We start from the raw sequence: 20,055 nt of genomic DNA, 5'->3' as shown, positions 1-20,055 counted from the left end.
CATTTTATTTGCCCGTTCCATTTACATATGAACATTTAGGTCTTTCAGTTTTTCCACTGCAACAAACACGTGCCCTGCGCATCCTTATATCCATCTCCATCTGCATACGTACAAGATTCTCTCTGGCACCAGACTGGAAATGACATTGCTGGGCATAGAGAATTATCGTGTCTGTTTTATCAGCTATGCCGATGATCTCCCAAGTAGCTCCAATTTCCATGTGCACTAGCAACACGTGAGAGAGGGACCATCAGCTCTCATAATTGTGGGACTTGTAAGATTTTGCCAGTCTGATGACAGTGAAATGGTACTTCACTTTGTTTTGTTTTCATTTGCATTTCCCTGATTATTAGTAAGGTTCATCATCTTTTTATGCTTATGGACTTTTTTCTTCTGTGAATTGCCAGTTCAGATCCTTTGTTCATTTTCTTGTTTGGTTACTAGTTTTATTGATTAGTAAGAATTTGATACATATTTTGGGTGTTGATTCTTTCTCCCACATATATATTGCAAATATCTTCTCCCCATGTTTGCTAGTCTTTTGACTTTGTTTATGGGGATTGTTCTCCATCTGGAACTTATTCTTGCACTTTATGTGACTTAGATATCTTACTTTTTTTTTTTTTTTTGGTGAGGAATATTAGCCTTGAGCTAACATCTCCATCCTCCTCTTGTTGCTGAGGAACATTGGCCCTGGGCTAACATCCGTGCCCATCTTCCTCTACTTTATATGTGGGATGCCGCCACAGCATGGCTTGACGAACAGTGAGTAGGTCGGCTCCCAGGATTCGAACCTGTGAACCCCAGGCCACAGGAAGCAGAGCACGCGAATTTAACCACTATGCCACGGGGCCGGCCCCTGTCTTACTTATTTTCAATATGAAAAGCCGGTTGTCCCAACACCACTTATTGAACAATCCATCTGTTTTCTCGGAAATTTGTAATTCCACCCCTGAAATAATAACTCCTGACACGGCCGAAAGGGCCCAACATGATCTGGCCGCTGCCTGCCTCTCCAACCCCAACTCCTCCCACTTTCCCATGAGCATGAAGCTGCAGACACACTGACTTTCTGTCCCTTGAACACGCCCAGCTCCGTCTCTCTCCTATGTTTACCCTTCCTGCTGTTTGAAATACACTTCCCACAGTTTTCCACATGGCTGCCTCCTCCTCTCTACTCAGGTTTCAGCTCAAGTGCCACTTCCTCTGAGACACCTTCCTTAAGCAGCCAGTTCATTCTACTCTTCATCCTCACTCTCCCACTACCCTCTATAATTTGCTTCATAGCATTTACCACTATCTGAGATGATCTTATTTGTTAGTTTGCATATTTCTTGACTGTCCATCCCCTCCAGAATACACATAAATCCTGTGAACAGAGGCGTTCTCTGTTGGATCTATTTTCTGCTTTTAGACCACTGGCACATAGCAGACTGTCCATAAGTGTTTGCTGAATGAACAACCAAGCTCCCACTTACTCATTCAGAAGTTTATCTAGGATATTGTTCAGTATAATCCTACTTTCATTTAAAAATCCAACGTTCTGTGTATGGGGGTGTGTGTATGTATAGACACTGAACTGTTAATGATGATTATCTTAAAGGCAGGGAGTGTACACATTTTGGTGGCTTCTTACATCTCATCTTCGTATATTTCTGTATTTGCAGTTTTGCAGTGAACTCGCTACATCTATGATCTGAAAAAAGTAAACCTGAAGATAAAATCAAAAGATCTGTAGGCCACTCTGGGAAATTTAGATGGGGGGGAAATAAAATTGATTTGCCTTGTCCTACATTTCTGGACTTTGCAGCCCTCTCTCTTAAACTGGTCTCTGCGCAATCAGTACGAATCCTGGTGGGTGGCAAACCTCCTAACTTTTGCTTCCTTTTTTGTGGGAATATTCATTTCAGAGCAGAAGTGGGAGAATGTAGGATATGGTGCACATATGGGCTGCAAGCAGATTTTTCTAATCTTTTCGCTTAGTAAAACAGCAGGAATTACAAGAAGTGAAGAGAGATCAGCATAGGAGAGAGGAGCTGAAGCTGACACAGGTGTGACCAAACGTTTCGGCAGACGGGGTGATTTTTGAAAACTATTTACAAAGTCCTTGACCTCATACTGGAAAACAGTAAGTACCCCTATAACCTTCAGTCATCACTCTAAGTGTGTCGCCTTAGGGATTTTCTTAAAGCTGTTGCAGGAGCCGTCCAGACATTTTTAATCAGGAAGAGGGGAAAGAAATCTTTAAACGTTTGTTTATAATCTTTCCCATAGTCAATGTATGCTGTGAAAGTTTCACTTAAATTGAAACTATGTATCTGAGAACAGGGAATAGGCGCATGTAAAATTCAAAATAAAACAGCTGTGGCTGGAGAACCCCTTGTCTACAAAGAAACAAATCCAAGAAAAGAAGCTGGGTGATTTTTATGTCCTGGAAAATTAAACTTCCAAATGTATAACTCCCAATACCATAAAACCACTATTAAAAACCATAAAAGAACACTTCTGTAGCCTTCATACTCTTGATCATCTTACTGTGAATTTTCAAGTATTTATGGAAATATCACACCAACTCATTTTTCCATATGTTCAAGAAATGTGTTATTCTTTTTTTCCCCAGTTTTATTGAGATATAATTGACATACAGCACTGTATAAGTTTAAGGTGCACAGCATAATGATTTGACTTACATATATTGTGAAATGTTTACCACAATAAATTTAGTTAACATCCATTATCTCATATAGATACAAAAAAAAGGAAAAAAACTTTTCCTGATGATGAGAACTCTTAGGATTTACTCTCTTAACAACTTTTATATATACCGTACAGCAGTGTTAACTATAGTCATCATTTTGCACATTACATCCTCAGTACTTATTTATCTTATAACTGGAAGTTTATACCTTATGACCACCTTCAGCCAATTCCTCCTCCCCCACCCACCACCTCTGGGAATCACAAATCTGTTCTCTTTTTCTATGTGCTTTTTTTTTTTTAAATTTCACATACAAGTGAGATCATGCAGTATTTGTCTTTCTCTGTCTGACTTATTTCACTTAGCATAATGCCCTCAAGTTCTGTCCATGTCGCAAACAGCAGGGGTTCCTCCTTTTTAATGGCAGAATAATATTCCATTGTGTATACATACCACATCTTTCTTCATTCATCTGTCGATGGATAGAAATGTGCTACTCTGATTAAATGAATATTCTATATAGCTGAGATTTATTATTTATGTTATATATGTAAATTATATACATATGTGTGTGTATGCATGCACAAGTGCACACATGCTAAATAGTTTTCCTGTCTTTACCTAGTAGATCACATTTAAATACCCCGCCTTCCACACTGTAGGTCCTGTACCCCACGCCTGATCTCCAGGTATGGTGTTTCCTTTGATCCAGGTAACGTCCTCTCTGTCTCCTATTGAGTCTCACTCCAGACTTCGTACATGATGTTTCTCTTGTGAAGTTCCATTCCTCCTTGTTTGCCAAGTAATCCAAATCACTTCCTTAAAAACTTGTTTTAAAATGTAGGGCCAAAAACTCTTTAAACTGAAATTCTTTCAGATTATTGCCTTTAAAAATTCAAACAATATAAAGTAATAAATCTTGTATAAAGAATTATATAAGGTAGTAAATGAAAGGCCACTGGGATCCTACTCCCTGGACACAGACACTGTTAAGTTTGGTAAACCCATCCAACCATGCAAACTTTAAGAGGCTTCTAGCTCATTCCTCTAGTTTAAAACATTTCTTTTCTGGAAATCATGAAACTTTTATTTTAAATTAATTTTTCATAACACTATTTAAATGTTTGGCTCCATATATAACCAAATAACTAATAAAGCTAAATGAGCCGAACATATGTCTTTGGAATTCTAATAATAATTCATAATTCTAAAAATAATTCATAAATACATGTGTGGGATATAATAGTAAATCTTGCATTACAATCTTATTATTATATAGTTTTCCTGATCTAGATGAGAATATAAATTTTCTACAATTATTTCCACATCTATATCGTCTTCTTGAGAACAGAGATCATGTTTCCAACTTCCTGTTTTTAATAACCAACGGTGCCTAGCCAGTGTTCTTCAGACATTTGTTTAGTAGTAAATATGAATGAGTTTTCTACATCATACAACATCATTTGAAATGTTTTTCATATGTAAGTTGACTCAGGTTGTATGTAAGGTTTGTTCTGGAAATACATATGGACTTTTGTTGGCATGATGCAAGTGAGTTTTTGGGTGAGTGTTCTGCTAAGTTATATGATGCAGCTAGAGAAGCAAATGTCAAGAAATGAAAGAATCATCTCTCCAAAAGGAAATGATAAGCCATCTGTGGCAGATCAGATTAAATACAAAAAAACCCCAAAACTTCGCCTAATATGACACAAAAATCTGAAAGGCAGAGCTGATTCCAGTTGGAATGTATAGATTGAGACATCAACTGTGACCTCATCTGCTACAATCACTCCACCTCATCTACACTGGCTAGAACAGTTTTCTCTCTCATGTCACCCACCCCTGAGATAGACACACACTAGCACACACATACACGCATGCACGCGCACACACACACACACAAACAGCACTCTTCAGCTCTGATCTTTAATGATGCCCCCTCTGAAAAGCTTTCCCTGATTCACAAAAAGCGCCCCCTTCAGTTGCGGGCAGGAGCCCTTTTTCTGCACACCTGGAACCTTCTTCACCTTCTGCTGTTACAGCACTTATCCCTAGATTAGAATTGCCAGCTGCTAATCTTCTCATCCATCGGACTTGAATATTGCGAGATCAAGAGTATGTCTGTCTATACTATTTATACCTAGTATAATGGCAGTCCCATTAACCAAGCCAGGAGCTTGGAATGCATCCTTGACAATCACCAATCCTGCACTCCCAAATTCCATTCAGTAATCAGTTCCTGTTACTTCATCCTTCTAAAGCTCTCTCGAGTCCGTTGACTTCTTTCCACCCCTGTTGCCACTTCCCTGGTTGTAACCACCATTTCTTTAGCCTCAGTTTCTGCAATGGCCTCCTAACTGGTTTCCCTTCCTCCAGGCTTGTCACCTTCAAATTCATTCTCTATCCTGAAGCCAGAGTTCTTTCTAAAATGCAAAAATTCTTAAAACCAGGCTGACACCACCCTTACCTTGCCAGCATCATCTCTTGTCATTCCCAACCATAATGATTCTCTTTCAGCTTGAATTTTTCATACTTTCCCTCATCTCTAGGTTTTCTCACACTTGGAATAATTAACTGGGATCAAATATCTTGGTCATAGATACAGCTGGGGAAATGAGAACTCTCAGTATGGCTTATATGTCACCTTCTCATTGGCAGAAGCACAGCATGCTTCTGTTTAGTGCCCAATAATTTATTTGCTTCAAGGAGTAATGAAAACCTCTCAGCATGGGAATCTCAGGAAGCAGACTAAATGACATAAATCTCTTCAATATGACCTCAAAGAAATGCTTTTAAATACAGGATATGATTGGGTTTCAGGATGAAGGCTGTATAAACTCCCAATAGCACTTGAAAATGTATTTACAATAGCTCCTGTTGTGTGGTTGTATTTTCCTCAGGATCTCATCCCTATAGCCAGAGGATGTTGCAATAAAAAGGGTCCCAATCATCCTTTAACAAAATGGTTCATTTTGTGGTTAAAAAAAAAAAAAAAGAATCACCATTCCCAATGTTGCACAAAACAGACACGTCAGAATTCAAACCTTCTGTGTCTGCAATGTATCCTTATGAAAGATTAACACCCACGATGGAATTGTTCTCTGGGAGATCTTAAATTCTACCCCAAACAGGTAGGACCATACTATAGGGTGAGCAGAGGCAAAAATGTATTCCTTCCACAAATAAATTCAGATTTATAAATTCACGTGGTCCTTGTGCACTGCCTGGTAATCCTGTGACTTCAGTACTCCATTCTCTCTGCCCCTTTGCTACTAGTAGTCACTTTTTCTCCTTCTCCCAACCTTCTCCATCTAACTCCTCACTCTCAGTTTGATAACCTTGCTTCTCATTTCACTGAGAAAATGCAAGGAATGAAAAAAGGTCTTTTTCTTCCTCCTGTCCCCAAACCCATCAACCTACCCTCAGTTATATCCTACTCTGCCTTCTCTTGTCACTAAGGATGAACTGCCTTTGCCTCCCTCTAAGGCCAATTCCTCCATCTGTGTAAGAATTCCACCCACCCCTTTGCATCTACTCAGGAATTTGTTCCTGCATCCACCCTTTCTCTTTCAGTCATCAACGTTTCCTTCTCAACTGGATAATTCCTATTCGACTACAAACAGGCTATAATACCTTCTTGACCGTTACATTTCTGTGGTTCCATTTCTAACAGAACTCCTTGGGGAAAAAAATGGCTACACAGACTTGCTGTCTCCTGTTGGTCTTCTTCCCTTCTCTCCTGACACACTCCACGGCAACTGCTTTTTTCAGTCATTAATAACTTTCTGTTGCCAAATCAAATGTTCAAATTTCATTCCTCATTTCACCCCACCTCATAAGACTTTCTTCATTGGCTTCACGACTTCTTTTACCTAACTGCCAACTCCTTCTGAGTGATTTTTACACATCCTTCTCCATTCTCCAGTATGTCTCTTAATGTCAGGATGCTCCAGGACTCAATCTCAACCTTGATCTTTCCCCTTCCCTTCTCTTTTCTCTTTGCTTCACTTCGCTTCTTCTCTCCTCTCCTCTTCATCCACACGCATTCCCTAAGTCATGGCCTTAAACATCATCTACAAACTTATGACTGCCAAATGTAAATCTCCCACCCTCTTGCCTGAGCTCTGGGTTTGTTTATCCAGATGCTTTTTGACATCACTTGGAAGTCTAATAAAGCATCTCAAATTTCACATATCTGGACTCAACTCTTGATATTTTCTCCAATATGTGCTCCTTCCCCACTGTTCCCCGTCTCAGTCCCATTCCTCCAGTTACTCAGGTCAAAATTCTCTCTCTCTTCTGTACCCTTCATCTGACCCATGATGAAATCCTACCAACTGCACTTCCAAATAAATCCCAAATCCAACCACTTTTCAACCCTGACTGCTATCACTCAACCCAAACCATGCTTCTCTTTCACCGGGCAATGTGAACGTCTCTTATCTAGTCTCCTTGCTTCTGTTCTTGCTTGCCAGTAGTCTATTAAACTGATCCTTTTACAAATATGATTCAAATATGTTACAGGTCTACTCAAAGCCACCACTGGCTGCTCATCACTCTTAGAATAAAATCCAAAGCCCTGACCCTGGCCTTTAAGGCACTATACAATCTTGCCTATACCTGGCCCTCTTGTCTCACTTTCTATCACTCTGTCCAATAGGGGAGATTATCCAGGATTATGTGGGTGGGCCTAAGGTAATAACAAAGATACTTTAAAGTGGAAGAAGGAGGCATAAAAGGAGAACCAGAGACTTGGCAGTGTGAGAAGGACTCAGTCTGACATTGCTGGCTTTGAAAATGGAGGGAGGCCATGAACCGAGGAATGTGGGCAGCCTCTAGAAGCTGGAAAAGGCCAGGAAACAGATTCTCCCTGAGAACCTCCAGAAGGAACACACCTTCTGCCAACACCTTGATTTTAGCCCTGTGAGACCTGCTTCAGCCTTTGGCCTCCAGAATTGTAAGATAATCAGTTTGTGTTGTTTAAAGCCACTAAGTGTGTGGTAGTTTGTTACAGCAGCAACAGGATACTAATACCCCAGCCGATCTAAAATAAACGCCTACCTGAGCATGCACACACGCACACATGCTATGCTCTGTCCCCTTGTCCTTACCTTACTTTTTCTCAACTTGTCAATGGCTATTCACCACAAGGGTAAAGCCTCTGGCTTTGTTCATGGCCACACGCCCAGTGTCCAGAACAGGGTTTGCTTGTAGTAAGTCACTAACATTCTTGTGGCACTGAAATTTAATTTTACTGTTTGCTAACAACAAGCTTTATTTTCAACTCCACTGTTGCCTTTAGATAACATTTTACCTAAAGGGAACAGTGGAGTTATATGGGTTAACATTAACCAAAGGGTGCTTTGAGGGGGAAAATGATTTAATAACACGTCACCCAAGGAACCCGACCGAAAGGACAAAGGGCATTCAATTCTCCCAGACGATATTTGTGGTAGAGAAAGGAGACCAGGTGGAAGAGGTTGAGGACTAATTATTGGTATTAAAGTCTCACTTATCTCCACATCTGTTGAAACTCCTTCATTTCCTCGTCATGTGTCTGCTCCCTACCATCGGCGTGGGGATTGGGACTGTGGCCCCAAAGAACCATGGTATTACAGGGTCCCAAAAATACGTCCTGCAAAATATGTCCATTAGAAATAGAAGGAAAACCTATTTTAGTAACATTTCCAAAGACAAGCTCTTTGACTGCATTTCCTTTCTAGTATTCTTTTAAAGGTTGTAGATACAATTTTGATAGATATGGATAAATAAAAGTGTTAGATATTTAAATAAGTTGGCACGGCGAACCTCCTTGGCATGCTTTGGCCTACCAGATGCGAGGAGAAGTAATAAATGTTAATTCAGGGTGGAAGCTTCAACAGACAGTCTGCAGTTTGCCACATGCCCCCTCTGGCTAGATTGATCTTGAAGGCACGTGTTAATAAAGAATCTCCCTGAGTCTGAGTCCTCGGATGACTGAATAAGCAGAGCCTCCCTACCAACTCATCTTAAACATATAGTGTGAGGGAGCAATAAACCTTGGTTGTTTTAAGTCAGAGATTTGGGGTCATTGGTTACTATAGCGATACCTGGGCATGGTTTGGCCTAAGAAACGTGAGGGGAAATAACTGCCCATAAACGTTCTATCCTATGAATCCAATGGATCTTTAGTTTGCAAATTCTCAGTGCCTTTTCTAGGAGAATATGCATCGTGAGTCTCATAGCAGGTGTGATGGTTAATTTTATGTGTCAACTTGACTGGAACACGGGGTGCCCAGATATTTGACTAAACATTTCTAGGTGTGTCTGTGAGGTGTTTCTGGATGACATGAGCATTTGAATTGGTGGTCTCAGTAAAGCAGTTTACCTCCCCAAGTGGGTGGACATCATGCAATCTGTTGAGGGCCTGAATAGAACAAAAAAGGGAGAGGAAGGAGGAATTCAGCCCTTCCTGCCTGACTGGTTGAGCTGGGACATCTATCTTCTCCTGCCATTGGCGCTCTTGGTTCTTGGGTCTTCAGGCTCAGGCTCAGTCATACCACTGGCTTTCCTGTGTCTCCAGCCTACAAATGGCAGATCATGGGACTTTTCAGCCTCCTTAATTGCATGAGCCAGTTCCTTAGAATAAATCTCTTCCTCTCTCTCTCTATCCTATTGGTTCTGTTTCTCCAGAGAAACTGGAGTAACGAAGAAGAAGAATGAAGGCAGCCATTTCCAAACTTATTTGACATGGAAACTGTTTTCCCATGTGCACCACAAAAGAGATTTTGGGAAATGCTGCTGCAGCCTTCACTTTGCAGTCCCCTCGTATCCCCCCACCAACTTCTCATGCTTTTCTCCTCAACCAATATTATTGACAAGTATGTTGACAAACTCTTAACTCGTGTAAACAGATACATCTTAGCTCTAGAGAATATTTACAAACCTGGCTTGGGAATGGGTAGAACGGTGTAGCCCAGAGGTAATATTCCAAATAGATTTTATGACTCATCCCTGGCACGTATGTAATGTTTTCAAGGAAAAATATCTGATTATCGCACATAATAGATCCAGAACTAAGCACCAATTCACCTTGTGAAATGTCATACTGCTGCGTGAGTTTACCTGGATGTTTTGACTCTATCAAACACCGTCCACATTCGAAAGTCCAGAGGATTATCTGGATCTATGGTTACTCAGATTTTTGCCAATGGCCTCTTATAACAAGTTTAGTGAACTAACTTATCAATGGATTGTGAATTAATTTCTTCCAGCCTGCTCAGCTTACCCGGGAATACCCAAAAGCAGTTCTACTCACAAACATCTCTCTTATTCTACAAGTTTCTAGAAACTGCCATGTTAGACCATCAAGTCTATATTTCTACTGATTTAGAGACAACCTAGAATGAAGATAGGTGATACACTGCATCTTCTCATTTTTACACATATAATTGTTACTGAAAATACCTTTGGTTTTCAGTATTTTGAAGCATGAGCACCTATATGTAAATAAATATATTTCTAAATGACACTACCATCTACACCCAAGACAGAAGAGGGAGCAACTAAGATTGCCATTGGCCAATACAAAGCCTTAATTGTGGTCTTTTATTGTTAATCTTCATAATACTTCAGTGAACACAATAATTTCATTTAGAAATTTTTGCATGTTTATTTTTATCATTTTTCCTGATCATAAATAAATACTTGTTCATGGTTTTGAAAATCAAAAAAAAAAATGCGTTAAAAAAAAGAAGAAAAAATCCAGTTTTAATCACATTTCCCAAAGACCGCCTCTCATTACACATCTCTTCTTGTATTCTTCCGCAGGTTGTAGATATAATTTTGAATTTTATGTTTTTCACTTAACATTAAAACAAAAGCATTTTCCCACATTAATACTGAGTCTTGGTAGACTATTTTTTTATGGTTAATAATACTTAATTGTGTGAATACGCCATAATTCACTTGACTATCCATATTCAGGATATTTGAAGACATTATTTTTTAGTGTTATGCCTCCTTTCTTCTAAAAAAGGATTTGCAACGACTTTAGAATTAATTTCTAAAACACATTTCCCATTGGGAATTGTAGGAAGAGAGAAGCCAGAAGTTCCAGAAAATCATTACTAGAAGATAAGATGTTCTGGGTGGTTAAGAAAGAGGCACCAGGACATGGGCCCAGGGCAAGCGGGGACACATCTGAGAGATAAGCTGTGCTGTGATATATTGTGCTAAAGAGTTAAATTGTGTAAGCAGTGTGGCAAGAGGCAGTGGCTTAGCTGGAGACATCTGGGCAAATCATAGGACATAAGTGTGACGAATCTGAAGCCATAACCTGGCCGGGGGAGTTGGCTTCCTATCTGTGACACCTGGGGTGGGATGCTGTGCATAATGTGGGCCATCTAGGGTGCTTGCATAAACTTATTCATGTAGCAATGGTGTGTGCCCTTCTCTTTAATCTCTACATGGCCTGGAAGTCAGGACAGATTAATACAGAGGCTTTTGTAATATCATATACAAATCGATGTCCATGTGTCAAATATCAGAGCTAAAGAATAAAACTGACCTAACGTTAATAGGTACACGCCCCGCAGTGCAGTTATACTAATTTTGATAACTACAATCATGTGTTTGAAGTGAGATCTCCTAGCTTAATGACTATCAATGAGGGGTCCCATGCCTGAATTTCAGTAAGGTTATGAGAATTACACAAGTGCGACGCTTTGTTGCAAAGATTTATTCTCACTCAACATGTTTTCATTCACAGTTCTCTTACCAAACACGTTCTGAACATATTATCCTTTATTTAAAGCATGATAAAGAAGGTCCTAATTGATGATCTGACTAATTGTTCACCCGACCTAGGGGCAGTAGGCTAAGCTTTTCAGAGAGAATATTTGTCCTTATACTTCCAGTTATCATTACATCAGACCTTCGCATAGTCTAAGAGCTGAATGCCCACAGGCCTACAGCAATGGCCACAAAACCAAATTGAATCATCATATCGAATATGTAACTCTCTAGCATTCTCCATAATGATTTTTTTCTCACTTTTTTTATCCACATGCAATAAAACTCATGTGATGTACAGAACACCAAGATGTACTCTTAGTGATGTAAATTCAGTGGGTTTTGACAACTGCACACAGTCACGTATCCACTACTGCAATCAACACACAGAAAGTTCCATCACCCCCCAAAACTCCCTTGTTCTGCTCACCCCCGAAAACTCCCTTGTTCTGCTCCTTTGGAGTCCATCTCTCCTTCCCACTCCCAATGCCTGGCAACCATTTCTAAAAAGACTTATTTTTTATATCTATGCCTCCTTTTTACTAAAACAATTTAAAGGGTAAGTGATCACTTTCACCAGTGTTTGCGGATGTGAAAAGTTTCTGTTTGGCAGACCGTTGGGGTGATACACTAAATATCAGAGATCCAGGAACTGGTCTTTCTGCATAGCTGAGGTTGAGTTCTATGCCTTCCACACCACAGGTAAAGTCTGAACGCACACATTTCAACCGGCCAGCTGAAATGTCGAAGCGCGTTTTTCTGCTTTCAGAATAATTTCAAGATAGTTTCCTACATTTCTCCCAGAATACTGCAGTGCTGCATGGACTGTTCCTGCCAAGAGCCTGGAAGCCTGTTCCACCACACAGACTTCTAGCTTCTTGAAAGAATTTTGCAGATTAAGCAACAGGCACCTAATGCTCATATACTCAACTAGCTGTAGAGCAGATCTGTTTCCCATTTCTAGTTGCAGTTTCAAGGACTTCCTTTTTCTAATTGCTTCCTTGGTTGCTATGAGCTGTAGGGACCGCTGCCTCCTCCCTTCTCATATCAGGACTCCATTGCATTCTGTCACATGGAGGTCTGAGCCAGTTGGGAGAAGCTTAGGGATGTTGCTTGCATCTGTCAGGCCAGCATATCAGGCATCCTAGAAGAAGCAAACCAGCCAGCTAAGCCACCCTTGATGATTCAGTGGGCTCAGCACTTAGCAGAGTAAGCTTTCTGCCCTAATATATGTATATATTTTCTTCTGAGTAGCAAGACTCACCCTAATTATGGCATTATTAACTCTTAAAAGCAGCAGGCTGTCTTCAGGCTTTCTTCTCCCTTTTTTCACTTTCAATTGAACTTCCCAGAGCCCAGATTTCCACTGTCCCTGAGTTCTGTCACGTTTGTGTTATTTCCTCTGTCATTTACTCGGGTAGCTCTGACTTACATTTTTTCCTTTGTTCCTGAACGAAAACTGATTTCTTTCTGAGGAAGTTAGAAAAGCAAGACTTATGTGACCAATATGTTTCCCAACCCTCACATGAGAAAAAGGGCACACCCAATCCTATCAAAAAGCAAGCCTGTACCAGTCACAGCACCAGATGCTTGAAGCTGCTTCCTATTGTGGGCTCATTCAACGCAAAATAAAACAGACCCCCCAAAACAAAGGCTTCCCGTCTCCAAGCTAAAATGCAATTCCAACAAAAATCTGACTATCCCAGAGCTTTGAAATATCTTAACCATTTTAAGTGTTTTCTTTTTCTTTTTTTTTTTAAAAAAAACACAAAGATACTAAATTAAGGCCAGGCAAATTCTGGTAGCCTTTCTCAGATGACTTCCAAATCTCAGTGGCACCCCCCACATCTTCCTATTCACTCTTTACGTGGGTCCTTCATTGCAAGTGGTTCCCAGCTGTATTGCCTCTGCAGTACTATTAGTGCTATGATGGTTATCATCATTAATTAGCGCACACCATTATCTTTCTCCTCAAAATGTTTCATTTGAGCATTTAAAACAAATATTTGCGTACTATGCTTTTGTTATGATTATTGCAATTTGCCCTTTCCTCAATCCAAGGATAAGGTGTCAGTTTCATTCATCCCCTTTTAGCAGGAGGGCTGTGATCTGGCAGTTCTTATTTAATCCACACGTGGGTTTGGAAAATGTAGGAAAAAGAAGAAATGAACCTTGGAGCAGATTTAGAAACCAGAGGCATGAATTTGGCAGATGCGATGTTTTAAGTTGTTTAAGACATGGGGCATAGTTTAACAAGTTTCTGAGGCAAAAGTGAAAGAAAACAATTTGGTGATGGAGGAATTCTATTCCACTGAAGTAAGAGGGAAAGACAGAAGGGAGATGAGAGAAGTGCTTTCTTGGAACCACTTGATTTTGTACAGAGCAGGAAAATTATCTACTCTTTGCACTTTACACCTCCCCCACCGCCATATGCCTTTCTAGAGTTTCATTTCTCTGTACTTGAAAGGACCACAGATTTTAATAGTATTCATGCATTTGAAGTGCAAGGCTATTCCTAGCTTCCTCTGTTTTTGCGTTTATGATGAGAAGTAATAAAAAACCCCAAGTTATAGGATAAGGTAAAAATAAGAGAAATGATTATTTAAGGAAAAAAATTTCAAACTAAAAGGCAGTTTAGAAAAAAAAAAAGGCAGATGACCTTAAATAAACTGAGGTTCAAGATCACAACCAGATTCAGAGACTAAATTATAGGCCAGTCTCCTTCAATGTCTAGCAGAGAAAAGTTTAGTAGGTTACTTACCCCAGCAGTCCTAAATTGTAGACACCCCGGGGGCCTGAACAAGTTGAATCAACATCATTAAAAGGTCAAATTGACTTAGAATGTCTTGAATTCAGATGTAATAGTAAAAGCAGACAGTGCGAAAGAGTGTCTTGAGAAGAATATTTGCAACATAATATATATGTATGCCTGACGCATCACACTCTATTATGTGAACATCAGTCTGTGGGTGTCCAGCGCTCAGAGCCACTACTTTGTCAAGCAGAGAAATTTTCTTCCTCTTGGTAGGGAAACCATAGGTTGCTGCCAATAGGCAGAGAGTAAGACAGGAGGCAGCTGATCTGGGATTACACTGAGGGGACATGCTGTGGGGGAGCTATAGCAAATCAGGGGCATCTCCAACCCATCATTGCCTCCAAGACAAAGGCTCCTTCCATAACCTCTGGTCTCTTCAGCCCTCTACCCAAAACTGCTTTTCCCTTTCAGATCTGCTATGGAGGATCATTTTAACTGTGAAGGTAATGTTGGGGTTGGGGAATGGGGGACAGGGAGGGAGGCAAGCCGTGCCTCAGCTCCATAGGCTCTGAGCTTGAATTAGCACCCCATTAGGACCAGCCCTCTCTCCATTCCTGGACGGGAGGCAGGGTGACGAGACAAGCTTTGGAGCAGGCTGACCTCTCTTCCCACCCAGCATCTACTGCTTACCATTGTGTGGTCTTGGATGTATCTTTTGTAACACCTTTCATGTCAGTTTCCTGATTCACAAAATCAGTTTGACATGGTTGTTTTGTTTTCTGGATTAGAAACAATGTACATATGTGACTGGTACATAGTAGGTGATCAATAAGTGTAATGCATCTGGTAAAGTTGACTGCAAGACCCAGAGTCAGCAATGCCTTTGTTTCTGCCTTTCATCTTTGGTTCCAAGATCACACCCAGCCCACAGAACCGATGCTCAAACTGGAAATAGCTATACTAGCTCCTGCTGTCCCTTCCTCTCTTTCACAGCTTTGCAGCAAATGGCAGCCACTGGCAGTCCCATCGTCTCAGGACGCGTGGACAAAGTGATTGGTAGAAACGCTGTGTAGTGCGCTGGCACCCACTCAGTAGCCAGAACCTGAGCCATGGTCCTCTGATTGCTTTTCTCCCACCCACTCTCAGGCCGTTCCCAGAAGCAACCAAGGTTCCTGGGCCCACAGTACCCCCTGATGGCTAACATGGGGAACTTTCTTTTCTCAAGGATTCTTATCTTCTCTCTCAGTGAAACTCCCCCTAGGCTTTCACAGGTCGCTGCTTTGTTCATTCCATCATTCATTTCTCACAAACGTTGTGTGGCCTCCTCTGCTTTGCTTTTTTTTCATTTCTTGCTCAATTGTTTCAGAAACATCTATTTCCCTCCCTGTTTCTTTCTCTCACTTTTTTCCATTTCTGAATCTCAAATTACTGCAATTATGGTTGCTAAGTATAATAGTAGGATGAGTGCGTCTGCCTATTAAAAAACCCCCATACATTTAGACGTCCAATAAGACATAGTGTAGCACTTAGTCTCTAGAGTGCTTCGAGACATCCAGAGATCCTCCTCAGAACCTGCACAGAAGACGCCATCTGCTCCCTGCTCTTTCTCCAAGTAATTCTGATCTTTTCTCAACATTCTTATTATTTTCCTATTTATTTAATTGCCAAAATTGTACCAGTTTGTCCCCTACTGTTTCAGTGCAAATATAATTCAGCTACAATAAGAGTTAAGTGCATTCCTGTGGGCTAGTCTGGAAACCAAGCACAATCTTTCACCTTTAGTTCTCTATGGGAAACTGAATTCAAAGCTCTAAATAGTTGCTTTAGAATGAACGTTTGGAAAAAGTTACCTATTATAATTCAAAATGGAAATTTTTGGTTGGGAGTGGTCAGTTTTTAGAAATTCATACTGATGTCTATATTTTCTGGTTTTCACCTATTGAACCATGGCATCTACTGGGATTAGCACGGACAGAGGTATTCAGGTGTAATTTATCTGGGCAGACGTTGATTCTTTCTTTCTCAAAGGAAAAAATATACTAACCAGATCCTGATTTGATATGTTATGGAAATGTTCTAGAAGGTTATTAAATTCATGTCTAGGACTATACATTGTTTCTTGATAAAAATACATCAAACATGTCTTAAAATGTAAATGTTTATTTCCTTTAACTTAAATTCAAATAATACCAATGATTTATGTTTTTATTTATCAAGGCTTAAGTTTAAAATATTTTGTAAAATACAAATGACTTTGATGTGGATTATTAAAATGCCCTTAATTTTATGCTTAATTCTTCTGATTTAGGAAATTTATTCTCAAGCTAGAGGTCAGTAATTAGAAGCATATAAAGTCCTGATTAAACAACTAATTGAAAGATTTCTTTTACAAATTAATATCAAGCGGCTTAATTTTTCCAGTTTCTAACAGTCAAACTTAAAAGGAAAAGCTCATAAAAGTTGGTATGAAATAACAGAAGTATTTACTAAAATGGTAAATGAACTATTGTGACCATATATAGATATATATGAAAAACATAATTTTAAAATGTTTTTATAAAATATTTTCCTAATTTGGTCATAATTCAAGGTCATGCTTGCATAGGATTTTTTTTCTTTGAAATGATTTCCATATTCATAGAATTGAAATTATGTTCTTCTTTAAAATTAAAAAAATACAAATCAGTTCAAGTAACAGGTGAATACCACCCATTCAACTTAATCAAAATTCTGTGAAAATGGATTTGTATATAAATTCTAAATGCACACTAATGTAACAAATAATGAAGAATGGTGTCATAAAATAGTTGTGTGGCAAAAAAGGTATTTGAAATGATTGTTCATCAAAGAACATTATTTGAGTTGACATGTTCACATTATTCTGAAAAGAGGTATTTGCTTTCTGATAATGTATACCTTTCAAATTCATAAAGTTTTGAAGGTACAAATTAAAACATTCAGTGTTAATGTTTTTGGAAGCATTATGTATAAATTATTTTCTCAGGACCCAAAGAAAAAACACCAGAGGAAACATAACCAGCCTGAATTGTTTAAAATGTATTTTCCCTTTAATTAAATAAGAAACATCTGTCTAGGGATTTTGGAAATGAATGTAATCCAACCACACTCTGCCTGTACTAGTTTGCCTCCAATGTCCAATATTTTGAAAGAAAATTCTTTCTTTCTGTAAAGAATTAAACAGCAACATGGAGTGATGTCTGGGTCTGTAGCTGAGTCTTGCCTCCGGAGTTTGGGCACTGGAAATGCTAAAGATCTGTCTTTTCCCAGATTTGTCCTTGGAAAGCAACCAAATTCTCTCCATAATGAAGGTTAGGGTGTAACATGTGTATTTCTCCAAAGCATCCATTCACCCCAAAAATGCTCATCTCAGGACAGTAAGGAAACAGAATTTACTAGGATGCATTGAAATACTCAATGTCACAATATTGTTCCCTCTTCCCCTTCACTCAGGCTTAGAAAAGATGATTTCTCTAGGGACCTGCACAGCCCACAACACAGACCCATCAGACAGGCCAAAGGAGTACAAAGAGAGTGAGGAGTCCACTCGAGGATGGCTCTGGTTCTTTGAAACCAGGACCCAGAGCGGAGAATGACAAATATCACTTACTCGTGGTGTCAAACGGTATCTGTTTGCACTGCGCAGACCCCTCGGCCGGCCACGGACAGTAATAGACGGCTCCCCCTTCCATGATGTCTGGCTGGCTGGTGTTGGCCTTGGGCGCCCCCACCAAGACACTCGCTCTGCGAAAGGGTTGGAGAAAATCACTCCCAAGGAATCATAAACGTGTGCGCATGCGATGCAGTCTCTGCAGCAGCATGCCCACACTGCGACTAGGGTGGAGGTGGGAGCAGAACCGCATTTATGATGGAGACCGACTGTCAAACTTGATTTCCTCTTGGAAACCTACGGGGCATCTGAAACCTGCTTTGGAAGAGGGTGCAAATAGTCCTAATTCTTCTCTAGGTGGAGCTATGTATACAGTGAGCGGAGAGTAGAGGGGAAAAAAAAAAAGGCAAGGACAGAGACCAGCTGCTTGTAGCAGACAGCACTTGCGCCCAGACACTTAAATTGTTACAGGCTATGTATAAACAGACCGTGTTGTGGTCGTTGTTTTCACTGGCTTGAGTCTGTTCTGTCCCGTTTTCCCCTTTGTATGATGCTCGAGTCTTTGCACCGGAAAGTCCCCAGGACTTGCGTATACTATATGCCAGTGGCACGTCTCTAACGCAAAGTTCACCAGGTACATCTAGCATGGAAGGGGAGAGAAGAGGCTGGTGGCGGGAAGCCGGACGGGACCCCAGAAGTCGGCAGCAGGATGGAATCTCAGGAATCGCCTTCCATCGGGCTGCGGGGACAGGCGCGGGTCCCCCGGCAGAGGGGCAGGGACCCAACCTGCGGCAGGGTTCGCCCCCGCGCGCGAACTCCGGGTGCCCGGGGACTTACGTGCGAGCGGTAGGTATGTGGAAGTCCACCGCGTAGCCGAAATAGCTGCCCTCGGGGCCGCTGTACACCGTGAGCTTGTCCACGTCCAGGTTGAACGCCTGCGAGGCGGGGGACCACAGCATCCCCAGCGCGGCGGCGAAGCACCAGAGGGGCGCGCGCGGCTGCGCCCGGCTGCCCCGGGGACCGCGGCGGGCCCCGGCAGACATCGCCCTGCGCCCCGGCGGGTGCGCCGGGGAGCCGGAGCCGAGGACCCCGGCGGGGGAAATTGCGGGGGTGGCGGCCAGCGGTCCCCAGATGCCCGGGTCCCGGGTCGGTGCGCGCGACGCGTCCGCGGTGACAGCCCCGGGCGCTCCGCCGCGCGTCCCCTGCGGTCTGCTCCCCGCCTGCTCCCCCGGCCGGCTCAGGGGCTGGCCGAGGGGATCCGAGCCCTCCTCTGGCAGCGGGCGGGGACCCGGCGCGCTCGCGGCGCCTCCTAGCGGCGGATCCGCGGGCTGCGGGCCGGACCCGGTGACTCCCGGGCCGCCCTCGCCCCTGCTGGCGGCCGGCGCCAGGCGCCTGTTTTGGCCGCCCTGCTTTCTATTGCAGTCGCATCTCAAGGACGGTCTGAGACTCGCACATGCCAATTCAAGCCATTGCTTTTGGAAGCAATGCCCCCCCGCGTGTGGCGCGAGTTTGCTCCAGTTTCTCCCAAATACGAGGCCAGACAAAGCCGTGATCTTTGCAGCCTGAAGTCACCTCAGGGTCTATGCGTTTGCTTATCTGTGACTGAGAGTTAAAGTTTACATCCAACAATCCTCTCCTTCGCCCCACCTCCCTGCAGAAGTAACTAATAAAGAAAGAAATCCTCGAGATTTTATTTAGGTCTTTCTCAAAGGCACGTGGGGCATGTTAAATGACTTGGTCCTAAATCTTTGTGACCCTGTGTAATTGTGATGAAGACTGGCAAAGTGAGGAATGTTGGACTTTACACTTTACCATCAGCAGGGGTAGGAGGTGTAGGTTGGAATCTACAGGAGTTCAAACTTCAGTTCCAATTCATGGGTATTATTGATCTCTTTCTGTGTCCTCTGCTTGGCGGAGTGAGTGAAGACTGAGTAGGTGGAGAGAAGAGAAGAGAAGCGTGGTATAGATCCCTTTACATAACATGCGGTTTCCAGGGAAACAGGACTAATGGGAAAACACAGCAATTAAGCATTAAACTGGATGGGGCTGGAGTTAAATAGAAGTGAAGTGTAGAGACAGGGGAAGTAGTTTCCAAAGTATTTTAAGGAGATTTGGTGGCAGATGTAGACATGCAGGAATTTGAACAGGAGGCTTAGATTTGTGCAGCATGGGCAGAGAAGCTGAGGGAAAGTATTCAAGACA

At 41.6% G+C, this 20,055-nt stretch overlaps 1 protein-coding gene across 2 annotated transcripts in view; it reads right to left on the bottom strand.

Moving 5' to 3' along the window:
• The window catches only part of ITGA8 (integrin subunit alpha 8), a 163,284-nt gene extending 144,223 nt beyond the window's left edge, over nucleotides 1-19,061 (bottom strand). For both annotated transcript variants that reach the window (XM_087420790.1, XM_004425338.3), the window contains exons 1-2: nucleotides 18,691-19,061; nucleotides 17,854-17,987 (exon numbers count right to left, since the gene is read on the bottom strand). In XM_087420790.1, the coding sequence (XP_087276916.1) occupies nucleotides 17,854-17,987; nucleotides 18,691-18,896 (340 nt within the window). In that variant the 5' untranslated portion in view covers nucleotides 18,897-19,061. The remainder of the gene's footprint in view (nucleotides 1-17,853; nucleotides 17,988-18,690) is intronic.
• Between the last annotated feature and the right edge of the window lie 994 nt (nucleotides 19,062-20,055).

The sequence above is a fragment of the Ceratotherium simum genome, chromosome 32 (genome assembly GCF_057802395.1).
Source record: "Ceratotherium simum simum isolate JZ-2026a chromosome 32, ASM5780239v1, whole genome shotgun sequence".
In the NCBI taxonomy this organism is placed as follows: domain Eukaryota; kingdom Metazoa; phylum Chordata; class Mammalia; order Perissodactyla; family Rhinocerotidae; genus Ceratotherium; species Ceratotherium simum.
Note: the sequence above shows the minus strand (reverse complement) of the source record. Positions and strands in the feature narration are given on the sequence as shown.